Genomic DNA, 10,927 nt, shown 5'->3' with positions numbered 1-10,927 from the left:
GCTTTGCCGCTGACCTTTGCATCTTTTAACGAGGGGCAGCGTGTTTGTTCGACCTTCTGCCTGCTCTCACCTCTATCGAACGCGCCGCTTGCCCGAAGCGGTGTTAGGCAGGATGCGTGTTCCCCGTAGGTGGGCTGACAGCAAGCTTTGTGCCTGCCTTAGCCTCCTGTTCGCATACCACGGCTGTATTTATAGACGAGAGGAGGTTGAATTCATTCAGGGAAACTCCTACTTTTCTCGTGTATCACAAATGAATTCTCGGCTTGCAGCGGGTTGCCAGGTCGTGGCATTTGGTGGCCACGGTAGGTTGTTAATTCACGGAACCTTGACCAAGGATAACTTTAGTGATTGGATGAGGGTCTTCACCGGTGCTTTTGCACCAAGTATCTGGTAGGTGTTGGGTGTTGCTGAGCAAAGCCGGTGTTCTGATCTGGGGTGTAGATGTCTTTGATGTCAAGGAGGGTAGTTTTCTGTCCTGAGATCTAAGGGGGTCACTGTAGCAGGGTGTTTTTTGCTGCTGCTGATTTTTTTGGATCTCCCTCCTCTCATTTCCTCCCTCGGGTCTTCTAAGGATGTCTTGCATCGAGATGTTAGTACGTGGTTTTTTTTTTTTTTCCTTCAGTTTCTTAGAAGTTCAGCACTGACTTCCTGAAAATGAGAGAATCTCATTTTCTGCTTCAAAGCTGGTTTAAGATCTCTGGGTCGCTTTGTTTTCAGTGTGTTCTGTAAGCAATCAGAGGCATTTGAGCGTAAAGCACGCCCGTCTCAATGCGATCTGCTTTCAAGTGTAACCATATTTGTACATGCTGATGCCTGTTTTATGTCTCCATTCTTTCTAAAGCCCGTGACCTTTTCTTTAGGATCCTAAGAAGCGGTTTTCCCTGTTGGATACCTCAGTGGGAGCAGATAATTACTACACACAATCATGATTTGATCTGAACAGGCATAACAGTCCCAGCTGGAAGGAGTCAGTCTTCCACATTTTGCACCCTTTCTGGGCTAGGTGTAACCATCTGTAACTTTGCCGTGTTTGTCTGGTCCTGATGGAGTATTTGTTGCAGGCATTTGCTTCCCAAACTGCAGTATAATTACACCTAGTTTTCTGTTTTCAAAGCAGCAGTGAGATTCTCGGACTATGCAGCAGCTGGGAAGAACGCACGGAGTAAGACTTCGCTCCCACTCCAAACGTTAGCTGTTGAGATGGTGGGGCACCAGCAGCTTTGTGCCAGCGCTGACGTTTTCATCTGTGTCGTTGCAGAATACGGCGTCTGTGAAAACTTGCGGAAACTGGAGATCACGGGGGTGTCCTGTCGAGATGTTTATGCCAAACGTAAGTGATAATGCCGATACAGACCCCTGTGCCCTTGCTAAGTACCAGTTTTGAAAGCATATACATGTTGAATGTTTATTAAACTTTGACACTGTAAGTTACACAGACTTGCTTCCTAATGGCAGGGGTTTCACCTGTGAAGTTGGCGGGTTTTGGGGTGTAACGTGAGCAGATTCCAAGAATTGGGATGTGTGTGTGTCCAGTCCTTTGGTGGGATAAAAACATGTATTTTAATTTGATAAAAAAGTGGATTGAGGGTTTTTTATCCTTTCTTGTTTTGCTGTTTTAGATCTTGCTAAGGAGTTAACTGGTATTTTTCATAGCTGGAGGCTCAGTGTAGTGTAGAGGGCTCAGGAGTGCCCTCAATGTAGCTAAGTCTCGGTGTCGGTGAAAGGATGCTGATACATGCTGACAGTGGGAAAGTGCTGTAGGTAAAGGGATGAGCGAGCGTTCCTCTGGGCTGCTCCTGATGGAGGAGAGCCTGGCAGGGCTGGGCCTCTGCCGAGGTGTCAGTGTGTTTTAGGAACATCTGTGGGAGTGGCACCCCGGCTCTTTAGACCCACTGTGCCTCCTGCAAGGTAGATGACATCGTCTGCCTTCGAGTAGGAAAGGGGCAGAGTCAGAGAAACCAGGGCAAGCTAAGGACTGAATAGGGCCTGGAGCCATGGTGAGGCTGTCTCCTCCATCACCACATCTTGCCCTTTGCAGCCAGAAGCTGAGCTGGTCGCTGAAAGCCTGGCAAAGCCCCCAAGAGCTCCCATTCTAGTGCCATAACACTGCCAGGCTGTGTTGCCTTGGTTCCCCATCACAGATTTTGTACGGACCTGTCATCTGCAGGATAAAGACCAAGATTTAACCTGCAGCACGTGTACTACAGCTTCTGGCTGCTCAAATAGGGTCCTGCTTTATGAAACAAAAGCTCTACCCATCACGTTACCGTCCTGAGAGGACTCTGCAGGCTTTGCAGATCCAAAATGTGGCTCAGCTTCTACATGTACTATATTTGCTGAACCTTGAAGCAGTGATGACCTCAAGCATTGATGTTATTGCTGGAAGAAAACAGGTAGAAGGGTTTTAGTGCCATCTGTAATAGACTTGCTGGGCATCCATGGAGAAATTATTTCAACACCTAGTGTCCTGCTACCTATTTGTGCACTAGGACTGGAACTGCCTGGTTTTTCCTGGGTGGGAGGGCTGAGTGATGCTGAGCCAGCGCTTAGATGTCCACACAGGAGTCTCGTTAGCACCTGAGGCCTCCCTTACTTCCCATTCACGCCAGTATCTGTATGACACTGGTGTGGTAACAGCCATACAGCACGTACCATATTGAATGTTAGTTCTGCACTGCCAGTCTTCAGTGGCAGAACATCTCTTCATGGCCTGTAGTCTTTTACACTATAGTACTTCCATGGTTTAGAGATACTAAAGTGATATTTAGTGGGTTTTTTGTGCACAAGTTCTGTGTAAAAATGACCTTACTGCTCAGAGCAATGGTCGCTCCCTTCCCAGTAGTGCACCTCCCACCCACGGCTGTGAGCAGTCACCCAGGGAAGATGGAGAAGAGGGCAAGCCTATGCCACTCCTTCCCAAGTACTCTCCTAGCTTCTGATTGTTCCCAGGCTGGAGGATTTCCAGAGTCTAATGCAATTTGTTGATTCAAAAGCCCTCAATAGATCTTCCTTACACAGTTTCCAGTTGTCTTTTTGCTTTTAATTTGGAAAGTAGTTTCCAAATCCATAGCATTCATTGGCAAAGAGTTGACCTTGATGTGTAGGAATGACGTCTGTGATAGACTTCGTTGCAGTTCTGAGTCAGGACTGTGTCTGTATCCATTCAGCAATCCTAACTGGCAGTGGTTACTCTGAGGTCAGAATGCTTGGCAGCTGTTCCTGGCTTTCAGGGATGCACCACCTTCGCTCTCCTGCTAAGATTCCACAGTTTCCCTGTTACAAACACTTAGGGGAACAGTTTCCTGGTGGTGTGACCTCTTTTCCTCTGCTGTCCAATAAACTTCTTTGGTTGCATAAAAATTAATCTGGGGCTTCTGGCAGGACTCACGTGCATTTTTCTACCTTAATGTGCTTCTGTAAGAAGTAGTTTGGGAAGTGGGGAACTGAGCTTCAGTGCTGGAAAGCATAGCTAATCCAAGGCCTGGGCTGCTGTCCCTGTGATTACTTGGCTAAAGCAGTCTTACTGAGGCAGCAGCGCCCGTTACAGTCGCACCACAGAGTGTGAGGGGAACCCTGATTCCACTTTGAATTCGCTGGATGCCGTTTGTAAATATTACCTGGGGGAATCTGGAACGTGTCCGGTTGGGTGTGAGTAATCCTGCTCACCAGATACCTGGGGCTGGTGGAAACGAATGGGGCACCACAACTGGAAATCCAGCCAGAAGGGAGTTTGACTTTCCCGCGTGGTTGGTGCGGATTCATCGCGCTGTTACGTGCTGGTTACGGTGGAGCAGAGTTCGCTGGTACTTACCCTGCTGTGTCTGTTCAGGTATAAACCCACGAGTGAAGTCGGGGCGTTTTATGAAAATCCTTCCCGACTACGAGCACATGGAGTACAGAGATGTTTACACCTGCCGTACGTACCTCCTGCTGGCTGATGCTTCCTGCACTAAGCACACACGAGATGCTGCATGGAGTGTGACGTTGCTTTAAGCACATTATTTTGGGGTGGACCTTGGGAGAGCGTGGAGGGTGCCGGTTAGTCGGTTCTCTGTCACATGTTGGTGGAGTGTTGTGACCCTTTGACGGTGTGAGTAGGGCCGGCGGTGAGGTATGGTGGTCTCCTTCTGAAATGCTTTGAGTTAGAAAATTGTCCTGACTGGGCACAAAAAAGACGGTCTCTGTAGGGGAGCATTCACTGCTCTTCGTGTCTTCCAGGCCAGGCTGGATGTGGCTTGGAGCAACCTGGTCTAGTGGAAGGTGTCCCTGCCCATGGCAGGGGGGTTGGAACTGGATGATCTTTAAGGTCCCTTCCAACCCAAACCATTCTGTGATTCTATGGGTTGCTCCTCTCTTTAGAAGGACGTATTCAGATACCCTGATGAGGGCTCCCAAAAGCAAGTGTAAGTAAGCTCTGGATTGGCAAAATGCTTTATCTTTTTCCAGATGAGCTGCATTCAGATCCACAGCCCTTCCTGGTGAAAAATGCTGAGGGTTCCCATGCTGATTAATTCCCTCCTTGCACAGTGAATCCTTTTAACCACCGTCTCCCTCTCTAGGAAACATTCTGCTGGTGTTTCAGAGTGTGATTTGCTTTCCTTAGTCAAGAAGCTGCACTGGGTAAACCTTTCCCTCCTGATGTTAAGGGAAGAGCAGTAAAACATTGGAGTTTAATGCTCGCTGTTCTGCAGGAGCTGAGGGAAGTCCTGGTTACTTAACATCAATTAAGGAAGCCAGTACTGCTTGGTACTTGGAGGGGATGTTGAGCTGTCTCTAACAGTCCTTGCGGTCTGCATAGTTCTAAGGCTCAGGGTCCTAACTCGCTGGTGCTCGGGGACGTAGTTTTCCGCACACACTAATGCGTGGGGTGGATGCTGCAGACTAACCTGTGCTGAAGAAAGCAGTCGAGCACGGGACATGCAGAGAGGATGGTGTCCTTGGTGACAGACCGGCAGCAGCAGTGCTACAGCAGGGATCAGAAAGTTTGAGGTTTGGCAGTCCTGCCTGTCAACACCAGGCCTGTTCTGGGGCTGGGTGGGAAGGAGAGACATTCCCAAGCTGCCCCGTGAAACGAGGGATTCCTTTTGTCTGTTGCTACCTGGGGTGTTTGCTCCAAACGTGCTGTTTGTGGTGACTCTGAAATGGCACTTTGTTCTCTTCCCTCCGTTGTTAATTCTTCAGCTTCCAGCCCCAAACTTCTGATATGTCATGCCCCTTTTCTCTGGTGGCCTGTTGTATTACCGGGGGAGCAGCCAGTGTGGTTTAAGATGTGATTGCCTGTTTCCCCCTTTTTTCTGTGTTTTGACACCGTGTTGCCAGGATTTGCCATGTGAGTGCTCCTGAATTCACATTCAAGCAGCGTTAGCCAGGTCAGCTCAGATCCCTTTCCCTGGGGTTTCAGACTAGCCTGGCTGACACTCGGCTTTTTCCACTAGCAGGTCACTCATCGCTGGCTGAGGAGCTGTAGCTGCTTACGTTGTTCCAACTCGTCGTGCTTCTAGATACCTTGCTGCATCCTGAGAGTCCAAGAGAGTTGTAGTGGATCAGGTCTTTTCCACTCAAAGCGAGCTACTTCTGCTTTAAAGGCTGCAGGTTTCCCTGAAAAATCCCACATTAGGTTTTTGCATTTCTCTGCTCTCCAAGCTGGACATAGGTAGTGAAGTAAGACTAGGTTACAACAGTTTTAATAACGGGTTGTAATAACCCATTCTGGGGTTGTAACCTGTCTGTCTGCACCTGCGGAGTCTGTGGTGTGCCAGCACTGCGATGCTTGAATCACTGTGCATTTGCTCAGTGTCACTTCCTTGTCCTGTGTCCAACAGAGACCTTTCCCAGGGAACTTTGTGTTGGTGGAAGCTTCGGCATTCACTGCTTTTCCTAGTCCATCCCCAGCTGGAGTTAAGCTGCCTTCCCACCTGAAGAGCTTGCAGGGCTGCTTGTGGCAATGTGGGTAATATCTAGGCTGTGGGGGGTTTGTACTGGAGTGTCCAGTGGATGGATTTTTTGCTCCATTTGGCAGGATGTGGGCTCAGAATTTGGATAGGCAAGGGCTTCTTTAGGATTGAGAAAAATAGGCAGTGTGCGTAGCAGAGAAAAACCTTGGAGAAAGACCCAAGTGCTGTTTTCTTTCGAGGAGCAGGGAAGGAAAGAGCTGTCAGATCCATCTTGTCTCCCAGCAGGGAGAACCAGAGCTGGAATTCATAATTTTCCCTGCAATGAATATAGGTGCTGGCTGGCTGGAGCTCCACATGTAGCTCAGGCATGAAAACAGAGCTGTGATTTTGTTTGGGCTGTTGGCCAAATACCAGCACGTGCCCCAACATCATCTTTTCCTGAAAGAAGAGGAGGAGGAGTCGTCCACAGCACCTGGAGCAGTGGAGGGAGACGACTTGTCCTTTAAGGTGTCCCAGTGTGGGCCTTTGTGTAGGGAGGGTGAGGCTGGGTGACACGTTGCCGCCTGTTTCCCATCAGCTCATTGGCAGACGTCTGTGGTGCCCAACAGCTGGGTTTTAAAAACCAAGACGATCTGCCCACAGCAGTGGTGCGAGCTAAGCACAGAAGCTGCTATCCAGTGGGTAAGGTACTCTGGGAGGTGAGTGGGAATTTTTGGCCTCCTCCCTCCATTGCAGCCCCAGGTTTGCAGGTGGTCGGGGCAGATGGTGAAGCAGGCTCACGCTGTGACTCAGCCACGTTTCCTGAACCACTGTGGCTTCGGTGAACCGAGTGGACGAACTTGTCCAGGAGACGCTTCCCGTGCTGTTGAGAAGTCCCATCCATGGTAGCTACAGCTCTGAAAGTGCTTCCAACAGGAGCTGGGGGCAGAGGGACATCCTCATCACTCTTGGATAGCTCAGCATCAAGTTTTCTGTCCTAAAAATAATAGAAAAAAAGGGATTTATCAGCTCCACACCAGACAGGGTACAAGGCAGATTATGGTGGGTGGAGTGGCTTATGCACATACCATTTATTAATATGTAATTCCTGCAACTGAGGCGAGAAGCCTGGGAATGTGGTTTGCTTGCTTGCCTTCCTGCTGTTTGGGCTGCACTGGGTTCACTGGGTGAAACCTGGCCATCAATCTCAAAGTGTTTACTGCACAGGAAAAAGGCTCCTCCAGGCCAGTTGGCAGCAGCTCCGGACAATCCTCCCTGCTGTCCTAAACCTCTGCAGCAGTTCTCTGCTGTGGTGTAATAAAACCACTCCTATGGTTCCTGCTACCGTAAGTAGTTAATGGGACAAAGCTGTTGTATGAGGGCTGGTTGTGTAAGGACTGAAGGCAAGTAGCATCTCTCAGCCGTCCTCAGGAGAGGAGGTTTGTTCAGATCATTCTGTAATTGGCATCTTCTCCTGCTTGCTGAAATGTTCCCCCTTGCCCTTCCGTTTTGGTGGGACTGAAAGCGCACCCAGCTCCGAGACGGGACGCGGAGAAGCCTTACCTGCTGCAGTAGGCTTTCAGGGGGACTTAGAAGCAGCTTTTGGGCACTGCTGAAATGTAGCTGCTTACGTAGAATTTTTAAGGCTGATACTGACCTGGTGTAGCACCACCAGATCTCCTGGCATGGTCTGTGCGCTTTGCCCGTGCTCTCTTGGGGGCTGTTTCCAAAGACACTTAACTCCAGAGACAAATTTGTCCATATAACGCAGGGAAATTCTTCCAAAATACTCCAATTTCCCTGTTCCTTCGTGCTTTTTTGCCCTTATTTTCTGTTGCTTTGCAGCCTGAGGCATCAAGTACATTTTTGGTAACTGGAGATGGCAGCTACGTTGTTTGTTTTTAGCTCTGGGTATATCATGCCATTTGCATTAACGGGACCATGTTGCACAAGTTTTCCGAGGTGAGGTATCTGGCTGTGTAAAGTCCTGGAAGCGAACTCCTGCACTGGGCCGGGAGCAGGGCTGCGGAGAACAACATAAATATGTGGGCTCGTGGGAGGCCTCGGTTCAGAACTCGCTGGCTGTGGTTGGGTGTAACCCGTTTTCCATAGCAAAGGCTGTGGGTGGCATTGGTCAGCGTTGTGTACAGTCTGGTAGCAGTCTCCCTTTTATTTTCTTTCCCCAAATCCCAATTCTGTAGCTTGATGTGCTCACTTCAGTGTCTCTCTGTTTCCTAGTGCTGCACCGATACAGACACATCCTGGGATTGTGGCAGCCAGACATCGGGCCCTATGGGGGACTGCTGAACGTGGTGGTGAGTGAGTACCTCGGTCTGGGGCTGTGGTGTCGAGGACTGTGCCGCTTTCTTCACCCGGTTGCCACCTCCGTGCTATTGAGAAGCCTGAACAGTCAGCCCTCAATAAGTGACTGGGACCCAGAGGTTGCTGCTTGGATCTTTCCATCATCACCGCCTTTCTCCAGACAGTCCTTTTGTACAGCTGAAAAACAACAGCCATAGGAGCACACGGAAAACATGAGTGATGTTTCTTGATTTAGAGTTTAATGCTGATATTCCAGTGGTTGGCACGGGAGTCCATTCCTTGTGCATCAAGTACAACAGGGGTTTGAGCACTGGCCCATCGCTTACTGCATTACCTCTGCCTGCAGCTGAACCTTTTGCAAAGGGTGTTGCACTCGTGTTCGTGCACCTCTCCTTCCTGTAGTTTGCCATACTTTTCACCAGCTGTGTCTAAACCCAATGCATCAGATGTAGTGATGCTGGTGCAAGACCTGTGGAGTCTGGCAGCTCTTGTACTGCTGGGGGGAGCAGTTGAATAGACAACATTTGACTCTGTATTGGTGAGAACTGGGCCAGAAGTTTGCCTGGAGCCCTTGTTCTCTGTACCAAGGTTCAATAGGTGACAGCTTGAAGCATAACAAATCACGAGGCCTTTGGGTTTTAGAAGATGTAGTTACACAAACTGGTATAAGAGTGCATCCAAGTGCACCAACACTTCCTTGTCTTTATAAGGTCACGTTATCGTGCGTGACTCCATGGTGCTGCTCTGCTTTTGTCTCGCATCTCTCTGTTTAGAAAAATATCTTTTCTCTGGAATTGCAAGGCTTGAGGGGAAATATTCTGTTAGGCGTGCAGGAGGAGGGCTGGCACTTGTACCTCTCAGCAGAGGAGATTGTTGCTTCCTGTGCTGTCTGTGAGTAATAGAGCCAAATAATTCCTTGTCCAAAAGGCACGGATAATCATGAGAAGCAGAATTCGTCTATTCAAGTATCTGCCAGCATGGGCTCTCAAAGAAATTAGGTTCTGACTAGCTGTGTGGTCTCTCCAGTGCAGTCTCTCCCCCAGGATCCTGCGCACCAAGCATCCGTCACAAAGTCGTTTGCAGTAATAAAGGCCTGATCGTTTTCCAGTGGTGCAGAAAGCCTTGTAAAGAAACCCTCTCCCTCTTCACCAGGGGTGTGCTGCGAGTGCATATGGTCTGGTTTAATTGCTGGAAAGCAGTTTGGAAAGGCAGCAAGCTGTTCCACAGCTCCTGCCCTGTTGCAGAATAGGAGTTGTTTGCCGCAGACTCGACAGGAAGCGTGCAAGGCTGACGTGTGCTTTGTCTCCCATCCCTCTGCAGGTAGACGGTTTGTTCATCATCGGGTGGATGTACTTGCCACCTCACGACCCTCACGTTGATGATCCCATGAGATTCAAACCTCTCTTCAGGATTCATCTTATGGAGAGGAAATGTGCAACAGTGGAGTGCATGTATGGTCATAAGGGACCTCATAACGGCCATATTCAGGTGAGCTCTACTAGCACTTTGTCCCGGGTGCAGTGTATGTGTGTGCACGTTGGCTCTGGAAAGGCATCCGTCTAAAAAACTGCTTGAGACTTTCATTCAAGGCTTTCACCACCTTTTGTACGTGTGGATGCCAGTGTTATGCTCGTTATGTGTCTGACAGGACGTCAGGGCTGTTCCCCGCTCCGAGTTTGTTCACTGGCAGTAGCACAGCAAGGCTGTTCTGCTGTCTTCTCTTGGGCTGGAGCAGGGTGGGAGCACCAGTTTGTGCACAGGCTGGGGGAAATGAGACACAAAACGGCCTTGTGCAGCTGGTGAATGTGTCCAAGCAGACACACAGACCTGTTCTGTTTTACAGCGCTCTCGGAGACCTTGGGAAAGTGATGTGGCATCCACACAGTACATGGGATGCTTTGAAAAGCTTCCTGAGAGGTTGTTTCCTTTTCTAAAAAGAAGGAAGCTCAAACAGAGAAGCAACTTAAGTATCTTTCATTAAAATGCAGAGTGGTTTTATTGCTTTTCTTTCTCTGTTCCGTAGCTGGTACGCTCTGTATCTCTTAGTGGTTTCTCTGCTCTAGCGAATGCAGTAATGCTTGTGTAAAGCGTTTACCCTGAGCAGCTGTAGTTACATCATCCTGGGCATCTCTGATCAGGTCTGTAACCTGTTAAATTCTCCTCCGTGGTAACTACAGGTTGTAAAGAAGGACGAGTTCTCCACAAAATGCAACCAGACAGATCACCATCGGATGTCAGGTGGAAGGCAGGAGGTAAGAGTACTTTGCCAAGAGTCTGCATCAAGGCTGCTGCTACGTCCCCTTTCCAACCCCAAAGCACTGCTCTCTTACCTAAGCTCTTGGCTAATGTTGGGGCCTGGGAGGTGGTCTTCTGCCTTCTGATTTCTGTATTTCTGAACACACACGGAAACCCAGCTTCTGCCTGATTTACTGCGATCTCTTTAAGTGGGTAGAACTGATCTGTGACTTGAATCAAAACTTAGTGGCCACATTTTAATAATTGCAGGATCTTGGGGAGCCTCTTCTGTGCGTGCCAAGGATCCAGTACACGGGATCGGTTCAGTGTTACACCTGTGGAGTGTCCGGTGGAGCCTCTGTTCCTTACTGCCGTGTGCTGCAGAGTGTTGGAGCAGGCGCTTACGTAGTAACAAGCTGGTTTAGGCAGTTCTGTGCAGTAAGGTGCTCTTTGAACCCCAGCGCCCTTTTTCTTCCGATGCTGTGACACCATTCCTG

At 49.2% G+C, this 10,927-nt stretch overlaps 1 protein-coding gene across 2 annotated transcripts in view; it reads left to right on the top strand.

Annotated features, from left to right (window-relative positions):
* The first annotated feature begins 1,266 nt into the window (after nt 1-1,266).
* Nucleotides 1,267-10,927, top strand: part of FBXO31 (F-box protein 31) — a 14,252-nt gene continuing 4,591 nt past the window's right edge. The window contains exons 1-5 of one of the 2 annotated variants that reach the window (XM_010149005.1): nt 1,267-1,330; nt 3,830-3,916; nt 8,112-8,188; nt 9,516-9,683; nt 10,373-10,447. In XM_010149005.1, the coding sequence (XP_010147307.1) occupies nt 3,862-3,916; nt 8,112-8,188; nt 9,516-9,683; nt 10,373-10,447 (375 nt within the window). In that variant the 5' untranslated portion in view covers nt 1,267-1,330; nt 3,830-3,861. The remainder of the gene's footprint in view (nt 1,331-3,829; nt 3,917-8,111; nt 8,189-9,515; nt 9,684-10,372; nt 10,448-10,927) is intronic. The other variant, XM_010149012.1, reaches the window with a different exon arrangement.

The sequence above is a fragment of the Eurypyga helias genome, unplaced genomic scaffold (genome assembly GCF_000690775.1).
Source record: "Eurypyga helias isolate BGI_N326 unplaced genomic scaffold, ASM69077v1 scaffold20810, whole genome shotgun sequence".
NCBI lineage: Eukaryota > Metazoa > Chordata > Aves > Eurypygiformes > Eurypygidae > Eurypyga > Eurypyga helias.
Note: the sequence above shows the minus strand (reverse complement) of the source record. Positions and strands in the feature narration are given on the sequence as shown.